The sequence below is a fragment of the Indicator indicator genome, chromosome Z (genome assembly GCF_027791375.1).
Source record: "Indicator indicator isolate 239-I01 chromosome Z, UM_Iind_1.1, whole genome shotgun sequence".
In the NCBI taxonomy this organism is placed as follows: domain Eukaryota; kingdom Metazoa; phylum Chordata; class Aves; order Piciformes; family Indicatoridae; genus Indicator; species Indicator indicator.
In genome coordinates this window covers 34733142-34749589 of record NC_072053.1, presented here as the reverse complement: position 1 = coordinate 34749589, position 16448 = coordinate 34733142, and the positions used below count along the sequence as shown (strand labels likewise).

Below are 16448 nucleotides of genomic sequence, written 5' to 3'. Positions count from 1 at the left end.
ACATGTGTTTTGCAAGCTGCATGCTCAGCTCCTGAATTGCAAATCAGTAGTGTGACTACACAGCTAGTCTGGGCCATTTGTGGACTCTGACTCTTCCTCTTTGCTCTTTTCTCTAAAAAAATGTATGCGTGCCATAGCTTTGAGAGCCTTTCCTTTTTATGACCTTGGGAATAGCCACGAGAGAGCCTTCAGTAACAACATGGATTTATATGACCATGCTTCAGAGCAATGGAAATAAGGCAAGGGGCTTGTTTAGGTGGGCTGGGTTAGCTAGGTTTTCAAAGTCTTCACGTTTTTAATAAGATCTGAGTTTTGCTGCATACATGAACTGTGCGTGGTATCTGCTGTACAAGCAGTCTTGTCCAGACTTGAGCAGTCAGTGATGACTAAAAACATTCCCTGGATAATAGCATACGGAAAAGTCCTAAGACAGGGTGGAGGAGACAGCAGTTATTTTGTTGATGGAAATGACAGTTACGTAATTGTCATTCTTTGCCACATGCACTCTAACCTTCAAGGTTGTTTCCCTTTGTGCAAGACCAGAGCAAGACCTTGTACAACATGTCCCTGGGAGCATCTTACCTGGATTTCCTCAGACTTGGCTCCGCCAGGTGTGGCTGTGACTAAGCAAAGGGTGTTGTAAGGTTACTGCAGCTGCCCAAGCAGGAAGTGTTTTTCAGAGTTTCTCTGCTAGGGTTCAAATCTCTGCTGAAGTCAGTTCAGCAAGTGAAACAGGTGGAGTTGTTGAGGTACCAAAAAGGGTACTCATACCTCCTGTATGGTGGTCTGTTTGCCTTGAAATTTGAGCTGTAGGGAAGGGGTAATTTCTAGATGGTAGCACTTGCGAGGACTGATCTTCCACACTGTTGCACAAATGAACAGGTGATGGCATACAGAGGAAGTCCTAGAAGCCATAGTATGTGATTTTCCATCAGTTGAGCCACTGAAAAGCCCAACTCCCCAACATATTTGGTTGATTTCTATGAAGCCTCCTGAAATGAACAATAAGAATGTCACTGGTGGTGCAGACAAGCTTGTTTTAGCTAGCTGAGTTAGGCCCTGCTGAGAGCTGGGGGAGGGAAGCATGGTGTAGAAGGTAAGGAGCATCTGGGGTGAAGCAAGACTGAGGCACAGTAGCTGACATACCTAGCAATATCTGCCACAAGCACACCTAGGAAGAATGTTAGACCATTCTGTTAGGATGGGGTCAGCTCCTTGCTTATTGTACCTTCAACATAAAACAGTCTCTAATATCTAAGAGTCCAGAAACTTTAAATTCTTTTAGTCAATTTGCTGCATAGCTTTGAACAGACACTGTTTCTGCAACATTCAGCAGTTGTCTTGAAGAATCTCACACACCTATGTTTTTCCCTGCTGTTCTCCAGAACTTATAGCAGTTGACAATATCAATACTGCAATTCGTAACTGTGATGCTAGTAAAACACTGGTTGCACTGATGAAACCGGAGGCACAGCTGCCTGTTGTTCACTCATTTGCTGCTGCTGTCTATCAGATTGAACTGTTCAACCTCCAACAACAGAATGCTGTGGTAAGAGTGAAAAAGCTTACAACCTGCTCATTGATGTTACATAGTCAAACCACGAAAGAGCACAAACATAGCATGTTGTTGTGTAAAATCAGACTTAATTCTCTTGCCAGGGTGTTACGTATTGCATGAATGGCTTTGGTTGAATAGGCAAACTCATTTACAGAATTTGTTTCTTAACACACTTTACTCTGGCTGAACTCCTGTGTTGCAACAAATCAACTGACTTTTTTTTTCGTTGTTGCATGCTCTTAATGAGGACTAACTCTCTTTTATACGTTGTGTAGAAAAGTAATCCCCCAATATGAGTGTAACACCAGAATGGATGGGACTGAGGAGCAAAAGAAGGAAAGGCTGAATGAAGGGGTGTGTAACAAACCCCGTAAGCTCTACCACCAGTGTTATGTTAATCTGACATGCCTGTGACTAGCAAACTTGCCAGGATTTTTAAATCAAGTCGATTTCCTTGATGATATCTAGACTGTGTAACTCAAAATTTGTTACACTGCTTATTTAGCTTCCTGACAGCAGTACATTGTTGTCCTACAGAACTACCTGGCCCATGATGAACTGTCTATTGCAGTAGAGATGTTGTCAGCTGTTGTGTTGCTAAACCAGGCCTTGGAAAACAAGGACATCCTAACGATAAAGAATCATCTCAGAAACCCATGCATTGACTTCAATAATCTGGAAGAGGAAAACTTTCAACGGTAAAGGTTCATTTTGTCTTGTCTGGATAAGACTTGGCAAATTCTGAAAAAGGATAAGCAGGCATTTTTCCATGTGGGCTGGCCTGTATTGTGGCTAGGAATTTGAAAAAGCTGCAAGATAAACATGTATTAGAAGTTAATAAGGGATAATGTGATGATTGCTAAACTAGCTGTGTACCCAGAAGTATTACCCAGGAGTACAAGCAGTCAGACAACTTCAGATGTTTAAAGGCAGAGGATGTGTGAGGTCCAGGGAAAATACCCTCAGAAAGCAACCTTCAAGATCTGAGAATTTTTGTGGACTCTAAAACATAAGCAACTGTAGCTGAAATTTGTTAATCAGTAACCTCTCTGCAGTTCTGAAAGATGATCTTTGGAACGAAGTAGTATTTAAGGCTTTAAGGTCCAGGAGGTCCCTTAAACCACAGCTAATTTTTTTTTTTTTTTTTTTTTTTGCTTGAAAATTGCAAAGGTCTGAAAAAGTAGCACAGTCCTGCTTTCTAAAAAGCTGAGTACAACTCTGTGGCACATATGCATGTTCAGCATTAAATCATAGGCTTCACTCAGCTGCCAGCTGCTTGCACCATGTGCCTGACTTGTCACAGCTATATGCTGCTATTACCTCTATGGTTTTTTTGTGTATCTGCAAAAAATATCAAGCAACACTAATTTGTGTGGGACCTGAGCCATCCATGTGAAGTGGAGGTCAAGGAGGCATGAGCACTAGCATGTGGCCATGGCTAGTAGAAACCTCCGTATGTTGCTGGAAGGCGTTATTAGGCAAAAGGAACAGCAGTGGCTGAAGATCTTCACCAGACTGACATGAATCTGAGAGAGACCCTTGCTTGGTGTCACAAAGATGGAAGAAAGGCAGTCAGGATAGGAGCAAGAGGCCATCCTGTTCACTGGAGGAATAAAATTGACCTGCCACATGACCTCTGTTAATATGAGGTGGTGATTGTGGGCAAGAGAAGCAATGTTGCAAATACATATAAATGGATTCCAAAGTGTCAGAAGTGCAGCAAATTGGGCTGGTGTTTCTGTGACCAGATCTTTAGATTAACCTACCAGTCAATACAAATGAAACACTAGGAATACATAAGGAAAAATATTAGGGAAAAAAAGAATGTTTGAGGGTGACAGAGCATTGAAACAGGCTGCTTAAAGAGGTTGTGGAGTCTCCTTCTCTGGAGACTTTCAAAACACACCTCGATGAATTCCTCTAAACCTGCATTAACAGGGGAATTGAACCAAATGATCTCCAGATGCCCTTTCTAGCACCTACCATGCTGTGATTGTGTAAATTAATTGGAATAGAAAACAAAATAGGTTTTTATGGCATTATGTAAATCTGTGCTGGCAGCTATATGTTGAATATTGCAGGAAGCTTACAGAAAGAATACAGTAGAATGAGTAGAAGTTCAATGAGAGAGATTGTGACCAATGGCTTTCCACCCAAAGCAATGAATTTGTTGGAGATGTGTTTCCTAGGAGAGAAAATTTTGGGAAAATATTAAATAGGTCTGCAGAAGTGTATATGTTGTGGAGTTTAATAGAAGTTCCTAGCTCCTCTTCTAACTCAAATGTTTATTTTCTTATGAGAATTGGAATAAGTTAAAATTGCTATCAAGCATATTAGTGCTATTAAGTGCTATCAAGCATAAAGCTAAAATACATTTAAGGAACTGCAATCTCACAAAACACTTAGTGTGACTTATTACTCAAGAATATGTTCAATTTCAAATTACAATGGGTAAATGAACAGAGCACAGAACATGTTTGCAACTATTGAAGTGATACATAGCCTTCAACTTAGGAAGCCCTTAAACACAGGCTGTAAATGCCGGAAGGATAAATCAGAGCAGGAAATCATGATACTCCTCTGTATTTTTTGTTTCCTCAGCAACCATTAATTTATCAGGCTTCTGTTGGAAATAGAATACAAGTATTTGATCTGACATATTGTGGCAGTTCTATGCTTGATTCAGGAATCTGAAAATTATTTAACTTACATAAGCCTGAGTTTACTGTGAATGTTTCCAGTTCATCTTGATCTGTGATCCTCTTAAGAGTAGACACAGGCTACAGACCCTGTCCTTGGAGGACCATGAGTTGTGGGAGAAGAGCATAACTTTTCATTCCATTCCTCTGCCCATGGCCCATCATTGTGGAGGGAGCATGGAGGTAGCAGGAAGTGCTGCTACTTGATACTAGGGCAGAAATTGTGATACTTGACTTAGATGATCATAGACTATCCCAGATTTATCTGTAGCACCATAAAGTAAAGTATATGTCCAGTGTGTGTATTACCATCACCCCACATTTCCAAGAAGAGTGCTTTGTGTACAGGCCAATTGTTTTCAGATACTAAAATGCATGTGTGGAACCAGCAAGGCAGCTTATGTGTCTGTAATTTCAGATGAGTATCTGAAATTCATTCACTGAAAAAGATAATAGGCACTACATGATGGATGATGTAACTCACTAATTCTTTATGGCAGTTTATCTTGTATATGAAATACACTCACATATTTTATATCTTCTTATAGTTATGCTGATACACTATTGTCTATTAAGTCAGAGGCTTCATCTCAAGGCCAAGACTATTTAAGCTGGAATGATATCCAGAACTGCATTGACATGGTTAATATACAAATTCAAGAAGAAAATGAAAGTAAGTAATTCTTCTTCTACATTGCCTGCAGAGATGATAGTCTGGTCCTTGGTACACAAACTTCTGAGCTGAATGGCCTTGTGTAGGCAGCCTTCGAGAGAGAAGCACATTAAATAATTCTGAATGCCCCCGCTGGTCTTTAAAAGTCCTTGAGGTACTCCTGGTTATGTTTTGGCTGCCTGAAAGATATTGTAGGGTTCCTGCTGTCTGCAGAAATGCCTTGGTTCTGCCCACTTAGTACCTTTCAGTATTTAATGAGATGGTCTTGCTTTGGGAGTTTTGCAGAAATGTTAAGCAAAGAGCATATTGGAAGACAGGAGAAGAAATTATAGGCAGAGTACTGTGGAAGAGAGTTCTGTAATGTTCAGTGATTTCCAAATCCTTGTTTTTCCACAAGAGAATTGCTAAGCAGCATTCCAATGCAATTATCTGTACTGCGCTCTATTTAGGTAACTTGACTCTCTCTGACAGTAGCTTCTTATGCCCACTTTTTCTAATATATAAACAGATGTAGAGCTTGTTTTTGAAGCTGAATATAATTGTGTTGCCCCAAAAGGGTGATGTTACAGTAAATGAGATAAATGATCATCTGGGCTTCAGAAATGCTAAAGGACCAAGATACAGAAGATTTTTTTTTTTTTTACACTAAAATCTGAGGCCATCAAGTTATGCCTAATTTGCTGGAAGCATGGAAAGGTGATGGCAGTTTTCAGACTGCTTGCCATTGGGGAAGCAGTCTGGACTATAGCCTGAGAGCCTTTGTGTAAGACACAAGCTCTTTTCACGGTGGCAGTGATGTGTGGTGTGTGTGCCCTTCCCACACTGCCATCAGTGCCATGCATGCTACTGTTTCATACTGGAAAGAGAAGCTTTATGCTACAGATATATTAAAACTGACTGGATTGTCACTTCCCAAATCCGGTCAAGTTGTTGCTGTGGATCCTTATGGCTTACTCAAAATGTGTGCACTGTGGTGGGGTAGGGTGCTGACCAGTTAATTTGCCTGACATAATCACTTTTTTGCCTGAATCTCTGCAATCACTAGGAGTGGTCTTGCACTAGGAGAGTTGGTCTTCAGTACTAAAATAGCTGCACTTGGTTTCAATAACACTGACAGTCCCATTTTGGCAGCACTCCCGAAAAACTCCTTGCTCCTAGAGTCTTATGAGGGCAGGGATCTGTGACCCCATCAGCTGGGCTGTGGTGGGCCTGGGAGAGAGTTGGTGAGAGACAGTCTGCTGTTATGAGGGATGCCATCCCTCACAGGTGATGGGGAATCTCTTGGTTGATGCCTTTCTGGAGTGGCTTTAGGAAGAAAGTACTCTGAGCAGCGTGCCTCATCTCTGTTTCGGGGTAAGGGAAAATAGATTTTAAAATGTTGAGACCAGTCTGAAAGAAAGAGTTACATGTTTTGTGAAATACACTAGGTCATGTTCCTTGCTAACTTAAAATCCTGAATGGTGGTGGTCTGAACAACGTAATGATTTCTCTTAAGGTCATCATTATCAGATTAGTTATTTAAGCTGAAATGAAAATAAGTTGCTACATAAAGCTTGGTTGGGAGGTCAGCATGTATAGTTGACCAAACTGGTGTTTCAAGTAGTCTGGTCTTAAATCACTTGAAAATAAGTCTTTCAGCACTATGGGACAATTTGTAGATGAGCATATTTAGGTGTGACACCCAATCTTTCCTCAGGTTTCCTGTAGATGCTCTTGCCCTGAAAGTAGGGAAGTTTGTTTTTCTTTTTTTCAGTAAGCATTTTCATGAAAAGGCAGGTTCAGAGTAAAGAATAACTGTGGCAAAAAGAAAAGTTGCAACTCAGTATCTTCACGAGAGTATTGGAGCAAAAATAATTGTAAATCAGCTGCTGTCGCTGCCTCTGCTTCTTGTTACTTGATTTTTCTGTTCTTCACATTACTACTTTGTACCTGGTATTTGGTAAGTTGCATTTTTCTTTGGTAACTACATCTTTAATAACTTTTCCATTTCACAGGAATCATTGCAATTGGCCACATTAATGAAGCAATTGACCAAGGAAATCCTAAGAAAACCCTGGAAACCCTACTGTTGCCCACAGCCAAGCTACAAAATGTGAGACCAGTAAATGCAAGGCATTATCAGGATGTTCTGCACCATGCCAAAGCACAGAAATGCAAGGTTAGAGCTTTGACTGATGTGGGGTGTTGTGTTTTGTGGGGTGCGTGTGTTCTGAGGCGGGGGGGGGGGTTGTTCTGCGGTGGGAGCATGTGTGTGTTCTTTGGGGGGAGGGGGAGGGTGTGTTTGGTGAGGGTGGGGGTGGTGGTGGAGTGTTCTGAGGCAGGGTGTGTGTGTGTATGTTTTCCCAGAAGTTAAATTCTAATTTGTTTTACTTGCACATGTGTCCATGTATTGTTTTCCTGATGCTTGGATGAGCTGTACCTGTGGGATTGTGAATAAGACAAGAACAAAAAACTGACACTAAAAGTAACTGTCCCCTACAACTTATTCTGACTGGCAAAAGGAATTAACTCTCAATTGTAATCTGTATATGTCCCTACTGTTGTGCTTTTTTAAAATTGTGGTATCTTGCTGCAGTTATTATAAAATGTGAACACTAGTGAATTTTTGCAAGGATCTAGTTAACAGAGTGTCAGGCAGGCAGTTACAACTTGAATGGGAACTCAGGTTTTTGCCAGAAAGGTGTCAGAGTTGTGCTGATGGAGTCACAGATTTCCTTAACAAACCTCTGGGACCTACTTAGGGGAGTTTCAGGTGCTTAAATCTGATTAGTTATTAAGAGTGGATCTTAGCTTGTATTTATGTTCTTGCTTTATCGTGTAACAACAAGCTGACTGTCTCGCATGTGCCTTCAATTTAAAGCTGTCTCATCAGGATATTGCTATCTGCTTCCCCAAAAGCAATGCCCTGGTTAGCATCATAGCTCAGGGATGCATAAACAGAGATCAGCCTAACAGCTTGCAGGGTCTAACTGAACACAAGATTAGCTAAAGCTACTAACACAGCACTTAAAATGTCTAGATGCTTAAAATTCACATAATGCATTCCTAAAGCAATATGGTCAGCTGGACAAAGTCCCTGAACTTTGGCTTTTAGAAATATATTTCCAGCTATCTGGATACTGTGTGTACCAGCTGTGAAATTGCTTCCACAATCCATTGCCAGAGCTTTCTAAAGGCACTTGCACATTTTGATTTCTTGCTTGGGTTCCCAGGTAAGGGATATTTTCACTGAGCTCTGGATCCTGAAAAGCCTCCTTCCTTGTCGTGTGTGCTGGGAAAGATACAGCACATGCTGACTCCTGTCCTAGAGGGACCAGGTTTGGTATAAAAATGCAGAAAGTGACCATGCCAATGGAGGCTGCATGGTGCTGGCCCAGGACATGCTAGAACCTTTGTGCATGAATAGTGGGCAGAGGTAGAGGTCTACAGCCCCCAGGTGCTGTGCTTTGGCCTGCTCTTGCACAGCTGCTGCTGTGCTCCCTGGGAGCAAGCCTGCTGCCTACTCCTACACCTGTGTGATCCTGCTGGCGGGAAACAAATGGGTGTCTCCAAGCTTTGGAACAAAAACTGTGCTCTCCCTTCAAAATATTTTCATTCAAATATTTTTGATGTTCCTAGAGACTTTTCATGGCCTTTCTGTCCTGAGGTATTTTGGTTTTGAAGTCCTTTGACAACGATTTGAAACATCTCTGTAAATGGGAGCATTATCCCTGTTTGGGAGGCTGGGAAGAAAGCAAGACACTGTACAATATTTGTGGTCCCAAAAGAAATACTCAGATTCATTAGTCTGACTTACTCTCTGTGCTGGTCAGTCAGATGGACACCACCATTCTTTAGGTGAATATACAATTTACACTGAACTTTCCTTAAAAATAATAAAAAGATGACAATAATTTTTAAGTAATTAAAAACAACCCAAAAACTCCACCAACAAAACAACACAAACACTAAATCAACCAAACAGAACTGAAAAGATAGCACAATGTATAAAGTTTGTCTATTCCCCACTTTCAATGAGCCCCATTTATAAAGGAGGTTTGCCTTTAAATTGTATTTAGTATGTTTTAAGAGTGAGCTGTGGCAAAAGGAAGTATTTGATTTACAAGGATCAGATAGGTCTGCCTGTGAACTTCCTGTGTTTCCTCAGTGTCTGGAAAAAAACACATTGGTCAAATCTGCTCACTTATTCTAACCAGCTTACTGTCACAACCCTGTTACTGGTGGCTTTGGGGAAATAGTCTGCACCCAAACCTCCCAATCCTTGTTACAGGCCATAATCTCAGATCACATCTGCTTGCTCCTTGTTAGAAATAGAAAATGCAAACCTGATCTTTTTTTTTTTTTTTCCCTGTTACCTTAAAGCACAGCTTCTAACAGTTCTCAAAGCCATTTCAAATGAAGTGTATTCATGTCCCAGTAAAGAGAAACTCTTGTGTTAAGGGAATGTATTGTGGATATCTGAAAACTTAAAGAGATATGCCAAACTCAGAAATGGTTCCTGTGTTACTACTTTTTTTTTTTTGAGTGACAAGCATGCAGATTTTACAGTTAGGTTTTATATTTACAATAGTTATATAACATCTGAATTATTTTAAAGTTACCTTTAAAATCTGTTTTCATGCCTGTTGGGGAATGACATCATTAAAGCTAACTTGAATTAGGAGACAGAAGAAATTGAAAATGGGGAGTCTTACGAGGCTCAAAATTGCTTGAAGGTATTTTTCCAGTGCAAATGATTTTATTTAAGCAAAGTTTTTTACAACATTGTTATCAAACTGATGTAAAACACTTTTCTTATCCCCATTTTACATGCTATGGTTACAAATGCCAACCACTGAGCTCACTTTGTAGGAACTTTATACATACATAACTTTAGGTTTTCTGTAAGTACAGCAGTTGACCTCTTACTTTATTACGATGAATAATCAATCATTATTAGCTTCAGTATTCATAACATTGCAGGCATTTCCTGTGAGGATGTGGAAGTAGAGAAAACTACAAAACAGCTTCCCCTTTTTGCTTACTAAGCAAGAATAATACATGCCTGGATTCACACTGATAAGGGTTAGCTCTCAGCAATCCTCATGAGTTAGAGTGGAAGAACAAGTCTGCAGTGCAAAGCTGGTTAAGCAGCCTCATAGGAGATGCTTCCTTGAAAGTGTTAGGCTCTGCCTAGAGCTGTAGATCTACTGCTTCTTGAACCTATGGGGACTCAGACTTTTAATTTCCAACATGAAGGATAATATTTTCTGTTGGCTATCTGACAGGGAGCTTCTGCAAAGCTCAGCAGCTCCCAGGCACGTTAAAAAGGGCTTTTACTTTTTTCAGTTTCCACTGGGACAAGAACTTGATTATACATCCCTGATCCTGCAGTGGTTATGGGCTGAGAGCTAATATGACGTATTTGGAAATCATGAATGGGCCTATAAATGCTGTTCAGATATTGATTTCTCTTCTGGCAGTGACTGGCAGTTTCCTCTCCATGGCTGTGAAAGTGATTTCCTTAGAAGGAAATGGAGGTGTGGAGCCATTTCCCTGAATCTAGGTACTCTGGGTGTTGCAATACACATGGTAAAACCACAGAGCTGGAATATCTGAAGATATTCCTGGTGTGGTGCATGGAAGCAAGTAAATTTTACTGACACCATCTTTTCTAACACTTTTTAAAGTTTAATTTTTGCACCTGAGATTTGTTGTTGCCTGGGTCAATACTGTACAAAACCATAATTCTGATATTATAAATATAGAACTAATGTCATTTTTCCCTGGATATTTTAACCATTGTTAGATAAATATTGGATTGACTTCTAATTTTCGACATCAGAAAATAAAGGAAAGGATCAAGACAACTGTTTAAGCTGCTGAGGCATAAAGCAATTAGATAAAAAGAATACAAGCTATCTATGTTGTAATAATAATAGTTGATGTGATGGATAATAAGAATAATATTGCTTGGCACAAAGCAAATAGTAAAGATTACGAGGATCAAAAGGCTGACTTTAACATACCAGAACCATTCCTGAGTCTTGAGTGTTCGTATGATTGACACATAGCAGAAGACAATAATTGCAAGAGGTATTAAAAAACCAAAGATAGATAAAGAAACATAGTAGTAGAACTGGAATGAAGATACCGTTTCACAGCTGTCGTGCACATCATGGCAGGTGTAAATGCCCAGTTGTTTCACGTAATAGCTTTGCTGCATTATACAAAGTGGCAGCATGTACAAGAAGACAATGATCCACACGGTAGCGCAGACCACAATGGCATAGGCACGTTTTGGCAGGCTCTTGTAGGTAAAGGGGTGAACGATGGCCACATAGCGGCTGACGCTGATGCACGTGAGCAGCAGAATGGAGCAGTACATGTTGCCATAAAACACGGCAGTGGTAGTTCGACACATCATCTCCCCAAAAATCCAGTTGTTCCCATTGATGTGGTACGCTATTTTGAAGGGTAGCACGATGCAGAAGAGCAGATCTGAAACTGCCAAATTTGTGTAGAGGATGGCAGTGCATACAGACCGGATCCTGAACAGCAGCATCCACAGAATGATGGCGTTAGATGGTACACCCAATAAAACAGCACTGAGGTAGACAAGAGGTATTAGTTTGGTGCTCAAAGAGCTGGTCAGGTACTCCATTGTGGTGTTGTTCACTTCTGTTAAAGTGGAATCATTTGACTTCTCTGAAAAGCACTTGTGTTCTTCGATATGGATGGTTGTTGTCTCCCCCTCTAGAGCATAAGGGGGAATGTAATCATAGTCTCTTGCTGAGATTCCACGGAAAGTCTTGATAAGAGACACTGTTTTAATTGCAGAGTCGTTCAGTGAAAATTCTGAGGCTTAAAAAAAAAGTTTTAAATTGTTAAAAAGGGCAAACTACAGGTTTAACAATATAATTCACCTTCAGGTATAGAGAAAAGCAAAATATGTTTTAAAGATTTGTCAGCATTCCCCTTTGCATTGGTTATTCGTATCAAATGTACTCAAGGAGACAATCTTCACTTTGTCATCTCACACCCAACCTTAAAAATACAACGATGTTAAGTTGATCCTCCCCTGTTTTCTTCATGTTTTCAGTAGTCTTTGGGCAAAAAATATCAGATATTTGTCTAATGTTTATCACCTGTAGAGGGTTTTTCCCAGTGGTAGCAATGCTGGGAACAGCAATCATATAATAAGCCTTGGTCTAGGCTTGATCACAATTTCTAAAGCAAAGAGCTGTATTATTCTGATCACTTCATGTCTTGCCTAATGTAGGCTGACATTTTTACATTAGAAAATTGAAATAACCCACAAATTTTTTGTCTCTGATACAAGTAGTGTTATTCTTCAGCCTCTGACTAAACCTGACCTTTTCAGCTTCTCACACGAGAGGAAACGCAGTGAGTCTTAAGACGTTAAAACTAATGCTTGGCTTGATACTAGATCAAATTTACTGATAAGTGAATAAAACTTTTCATGCAGCAGGAGAAGGTTCAGTAAGTAAACATCACTACAATGTGAGCAAAGCCAGTGGTGCCACTTTTTTTTAATGCCTGTTTCTCAGTCATCAGTTGAGAACTCTGTAGAGACCCTGACATTTCCAGATGAAGCACAAATGTGTTTAAAATACTTCCTAACACCACGTGTTGCAAAATAGATGTGTAATTAATTTTGTAATTTAAAAGTTTCCTCAGCTGTGTGTATTGCAAAAAGACTTAGTGTAAAGCTTAGAGCATGCATTTTGGAAATGGAATTCAGAGGCAAACTGAAATTAGGATAAAGCCTGTGGGTTTTTCTTTTACCCCTGCATAATGGAAGGAAATACAGAATACAGCTTTATCAATGCTTACTGGTAGATTAATGGTAGAGCTTTCTGAGATGATGATTAGTAGACTGTATCCCTTTCAGTAATTTTCTGGATGGTTAATCCAGAAAATTAATTATGGTCACTTTAAAAGAGATACGTATGCATATGCATATATGCATTGCATGTGTGTTTATATGTATAAATAGCTTTTAAAATGAGCTTGGCTTGAAAACAGCCTGAATTCTAGTGAGGGGAGAAAACCAGCTGATTACTTGATTCTTTGGTTATGTTTGTCACAATAGTTCTCTGAACATTTCCTTCTAATAGCACTCTCTGTGAAGTGGTACTTCTGTTGAATGTTTTAAAGCAGAAAGAACAAGACTCTACAGGTTTAAGATTATCATACCACTACAGAAATACTGGAGAGAAGATATATGTCTTAAGTAAGTGCAGAAAGATCCCTTAAATAAAATTTCTTAAGGAAAGTGAGTGGGGGGAAGTAAGGTGTCACTGAAATGGAAGAATAAAAATCTGCCTTACATGAGACTTCCTGTAGTTTTCTGTAATTAGGCACATACAATCAATTTAAAGTGGACATTAACACATTTATCAACAAGCCCATGTTATTTATTCAAATATGGAATAGATAGAGAAATGAGGACTTACCTGTTGTGAAACGACTGGAGGCAAGAGTGAGTAGTCCAGCAAAAACTAGTATCTTCATTGTGGTACGTGAAATCCAGCAAGCCAAACAACGATGCTGCTCTAGTTCATCCCCCGAGGCTTTCTGTGGGGGATTTCTGCAGCCCCCCCACTCTCCCCTAAGGGACTAAAGAATGATTGATCTGTCTTCCAGAAGCATCCTGTAGGTATGGAGCTAGTTTGTTCTTTGTCTACTACAGCAAGAGGGTGTGACGTTTTCAAATATGCACACATGACTCAGTTTCAGCCTCTGCCCAACACAGAGATAAAATTGCTTTACAGCAGTAATTTAACTCTTAATTTACCACAAGCCTGAAGCCAGTGTGGGTCCTTCAGCTAGAATTTGTACGTTTGGGATAAAAATATGTTTTCTGGAAAAATCAAAGGGTATGCTTTAGTAAATCCTCTAGGGTCTTATCCACAGGCTCAGACACATGTTGCTGAACTCTGTAACCCCTTCTGAGGAAGAAGCCAGGCTTGGTGAAGGAGTGTGGTGATCTCAGTTTAGCAAATGCAAAAGTGAAAGCAAGCCACACAGAGACTTGCCTTAAAACTATACTCTGCTTAGCCTTCTACCTCCCTACCCAGTGTTAGCTGTCTGGTTCCTTTGAGCTACTGACTCTGTTCAAACCATTCCCACCTCTCCACATCCTGCAGTCTCTAAAACTTTTCCCCTATCCCCTCTTTGCATCTTTTGTTATTGATTCCTTCCTTTTATTTTTTCTCTGCCTAGCTTCCCCCCACATCCTGTTTTGTGGGGTTTTTTTGAATGCCATAGAGCAATATTTGTGTCTTTTATATCTACTGTGTAAAAGCTGAACATTGGATAAGAAATTCTTTACTGTTTCTCAGTCCTTTTCTTAAAATTGTCAGCCACAGATTGGGAATTCAGTATAAACTCTAAAGTCCTAATTTTTACTTTCTTCTTACTAAAACTTGACCTGTGTCCCCACACTGTCATGTGACTTGCCTGCCACAGCCTAATTTTACTTTGATATTCTGTTATGTTGTTTACACATATAAGAGTCTCTCTAGGGTTTTTTTGGTCCTATCTTTGCAACATCTGTGGATAACAGGTTTATAGGATTCGTGGCCTGGAGTTGGTGAAAAAACATGGATTTCCAAAGACAGTTCTTTGTCCATGCTATTTTAGCTTGAGAGAGTTTCTGTAGGCTTCCCCCCCCCCCGGAATACTTGTATGTATATAATCATAGATCTTTATTGAATCAGTATGTTCCTTTTTCTGTCATCATTAACCTATTAGGCCTAGCAATCCTAGTTCCTCTTCAGAATGTTATTTTGTTCACCCACCTAATGAATTAGATTTCAAATGTCTCTTTTAACTCCTAAACATTATTTTCTCAGCTGAAGTGTTGGTTCATCTGTGTACTTAGGCAGATGGAGCAGTGCTGGTTAGTGGGGATGGTGAAAAGTCTTTCAGGCACATTCAATTTTAACTTTTTAAGCACTGTTGCCATGTAGGAAAAGTGAGACCTGCTGTGCTCCTTAATTCTTGAAACGCTTGCCACCCGAACTAGGTCATCTTTATTAAACTTGAGCTGTTTTTTTGTTAGCTTTCACTCTTATTTTCTAATGAATGTGTACTCAAGTGTACATGCAAATTCTTTCCAAATAAGGGATTATTCTGAAAGAAAGCAAATTTTTTGCAGTCTTCTGTTTTGTGTGCTTTATGCTACTGTTGCAGCGCTTCATGATGATGTGTAGTTTTATTTGACACTGATCACTTTGCTTGTATGTTATGGAAATGAAAACATATCTAGCTTCACTCAAAGTTTTTATTAATCTTTAGCAGAATGGTGTCTCTATACATGAAAACTGAGCTTTGTATTTAAACAGTTTATTCAAGTTAGTAAATAAGCATATCAATGTGTTTTATTGTTGATTTTAAGCAGCCAAATTCTTTTTAGTGTCCAAGGGCTTCGCAAGAGAAGAATTTCTACTGGAGCTCTATTGGTAGGTCCAGACAAGTTCTCTTATCATTGATTTTTTTTTTCAAGACTTTTCTCTCTATTTTTGTCTAGGAATCCCAAGATGAATCAGCACTTCTGTGGCTGGATGAAATACAGAAAGGGATCAGTGACGCCAATAACAATATAAAGGAAGCAGAAATCTGTAAGCATTAACCTGCATGTGCATTCTCCTGTTTTTCTTAATCCTGAAAAACTGAAATTAGTAATTAATTTTTTCCACTTCAGTGAAGTGTGGCAGCCATTTTAAATACATGAAAAGAAACAAAGATATTGTCATACTGAAATTTGGGTAACTTGTAGTGTTGGAGACCAACACTCCAAGGGCGTTACCAGTTTCATCTAAAGTGATAGTCCTTATGGATCGCCTAAAAATTTGGTGGATTTGGTTACGCATGTTAACATCATGACCACGATTTCTAGTGTCAGTGTATCTTCACAGAGCTGATGAAACAGAAGATACATAAATAAGAATACTTTTCAGGAGCTTATTTTACTTATATAAGACTAAAATATTGGTGCATGTTGTAAGAGCAAATTCTTACATTTACAACTTTGCTTATGCTTTTTTTTAAGTATTAACAAACAAAACCCAGGAATTTATTAACTTTAGAAGTGGTGTAAAAAGGGCACTTGGGCTTTTTGGAGAAGTGTATGGTCTGCCAATCAGTTGAGGAAGAGGATATCATGACATCAGGCCTGCTGACAACTGAAGGGATACACCTGTTGCAAAGGGAGGACAGTATCTTAGCTAGCAGGGCTTGTTGGAAAGCCTGAAACTAGATTGGAAGAGGGAAGGGCACAAACTGGGCTTGCTAGAAATAAGCCTGAGGGCAGCACACCAATCGTTGAATGATGGTGTGCTAGTGAGATCTCAGTCTATCGTATCAGTGGAGGTAGGGAATGGAGGCCCACATGGCAACAAAAATGCAAGGGTTATTGATCGGTTCATAAACATGGAAGCACCTGAGAACAGTCAGGTAGGAACTATTCCCTGTAAAAAGGTGACAGGACCATTAGACCAGCCAAAGCGCA

General features: G+C 39.7%; 2 protein-coding genes across 3 annotated transcripts in view; one reads left to right on the top strand and one right to left on the bottom strand.

Moving 5' to 3' along the window:
- IQGAP2 (IQ motif containing GTPase activating protein 2) overlaps positions 1-16448 on the top strand; it is a 66000-nt gene that overhangs the window by 16829 nt on the left and 32723 nt on the right. Inside the window, exons 8-12 of the mRNA XM_054398141.1 lie at positions 1395-1549; positions 2096-2256; positions 4806-4930; positions 6925-7088; positions 15468-15558. Coding sequence (XP_054254116.1) covers positions 1395-1549; positions 2096-2256; positions 4806-4930; positions 6925-7088; positions 15468-15558 — 696 coding nt within the window. The remainder of the gene's footprint in view (positions 1-1394; positions 1550-2095; positions 2257-4805; positions 4931-6924; positions 7089-15467; positions 15559-16448) is intronic.
- On the bottom strand, positions 9725-13586 carry F2RL2 (coagulation factor II thrombin receptor like 2). Of its 2 annotated transcripts, none has more exons than XM_054398142.1 (2): positions 13390-13586; positions 9725-11773 (listed from the first exon to the last, which is right to left on the bottom strand). In XM_054398142.1, exons 1-2 carry the CDS (start codon positions 13445-13447, stop codon positions 10686-10688), a joined length of 1146 nt encoding a protein of 381 aa, XP_054254117.1. In that variant the 5' UTR covers positions 13448-13586; the 3' UTR covers positions 9725-10685. The 2 variants fall into 2 exon arrangements, with proteins under 2 accessions (XP_054254117.1, XP_054254118.1); XM_054398143.1 differs by having other exon boundaries at positions 9725-11767.

Bases quoted from the DNA above. Each gene is read 5' to 3' on its own strand.
- F2RL2 (XM_054398142.1), bottom strand. From the start codon at position 13,447: ATGAAGATACTAGTTTTTGCTGGACTACTCACTCTTGCCTCCAGTCGT. The intron at 11,774-13,389 runs GTAAGTCCTCAT...TTTTTTTTTAAG, and splicing joins CTCCAGTCGTTTCACAACAG to CCTCAGAATTTTCACTGAAC.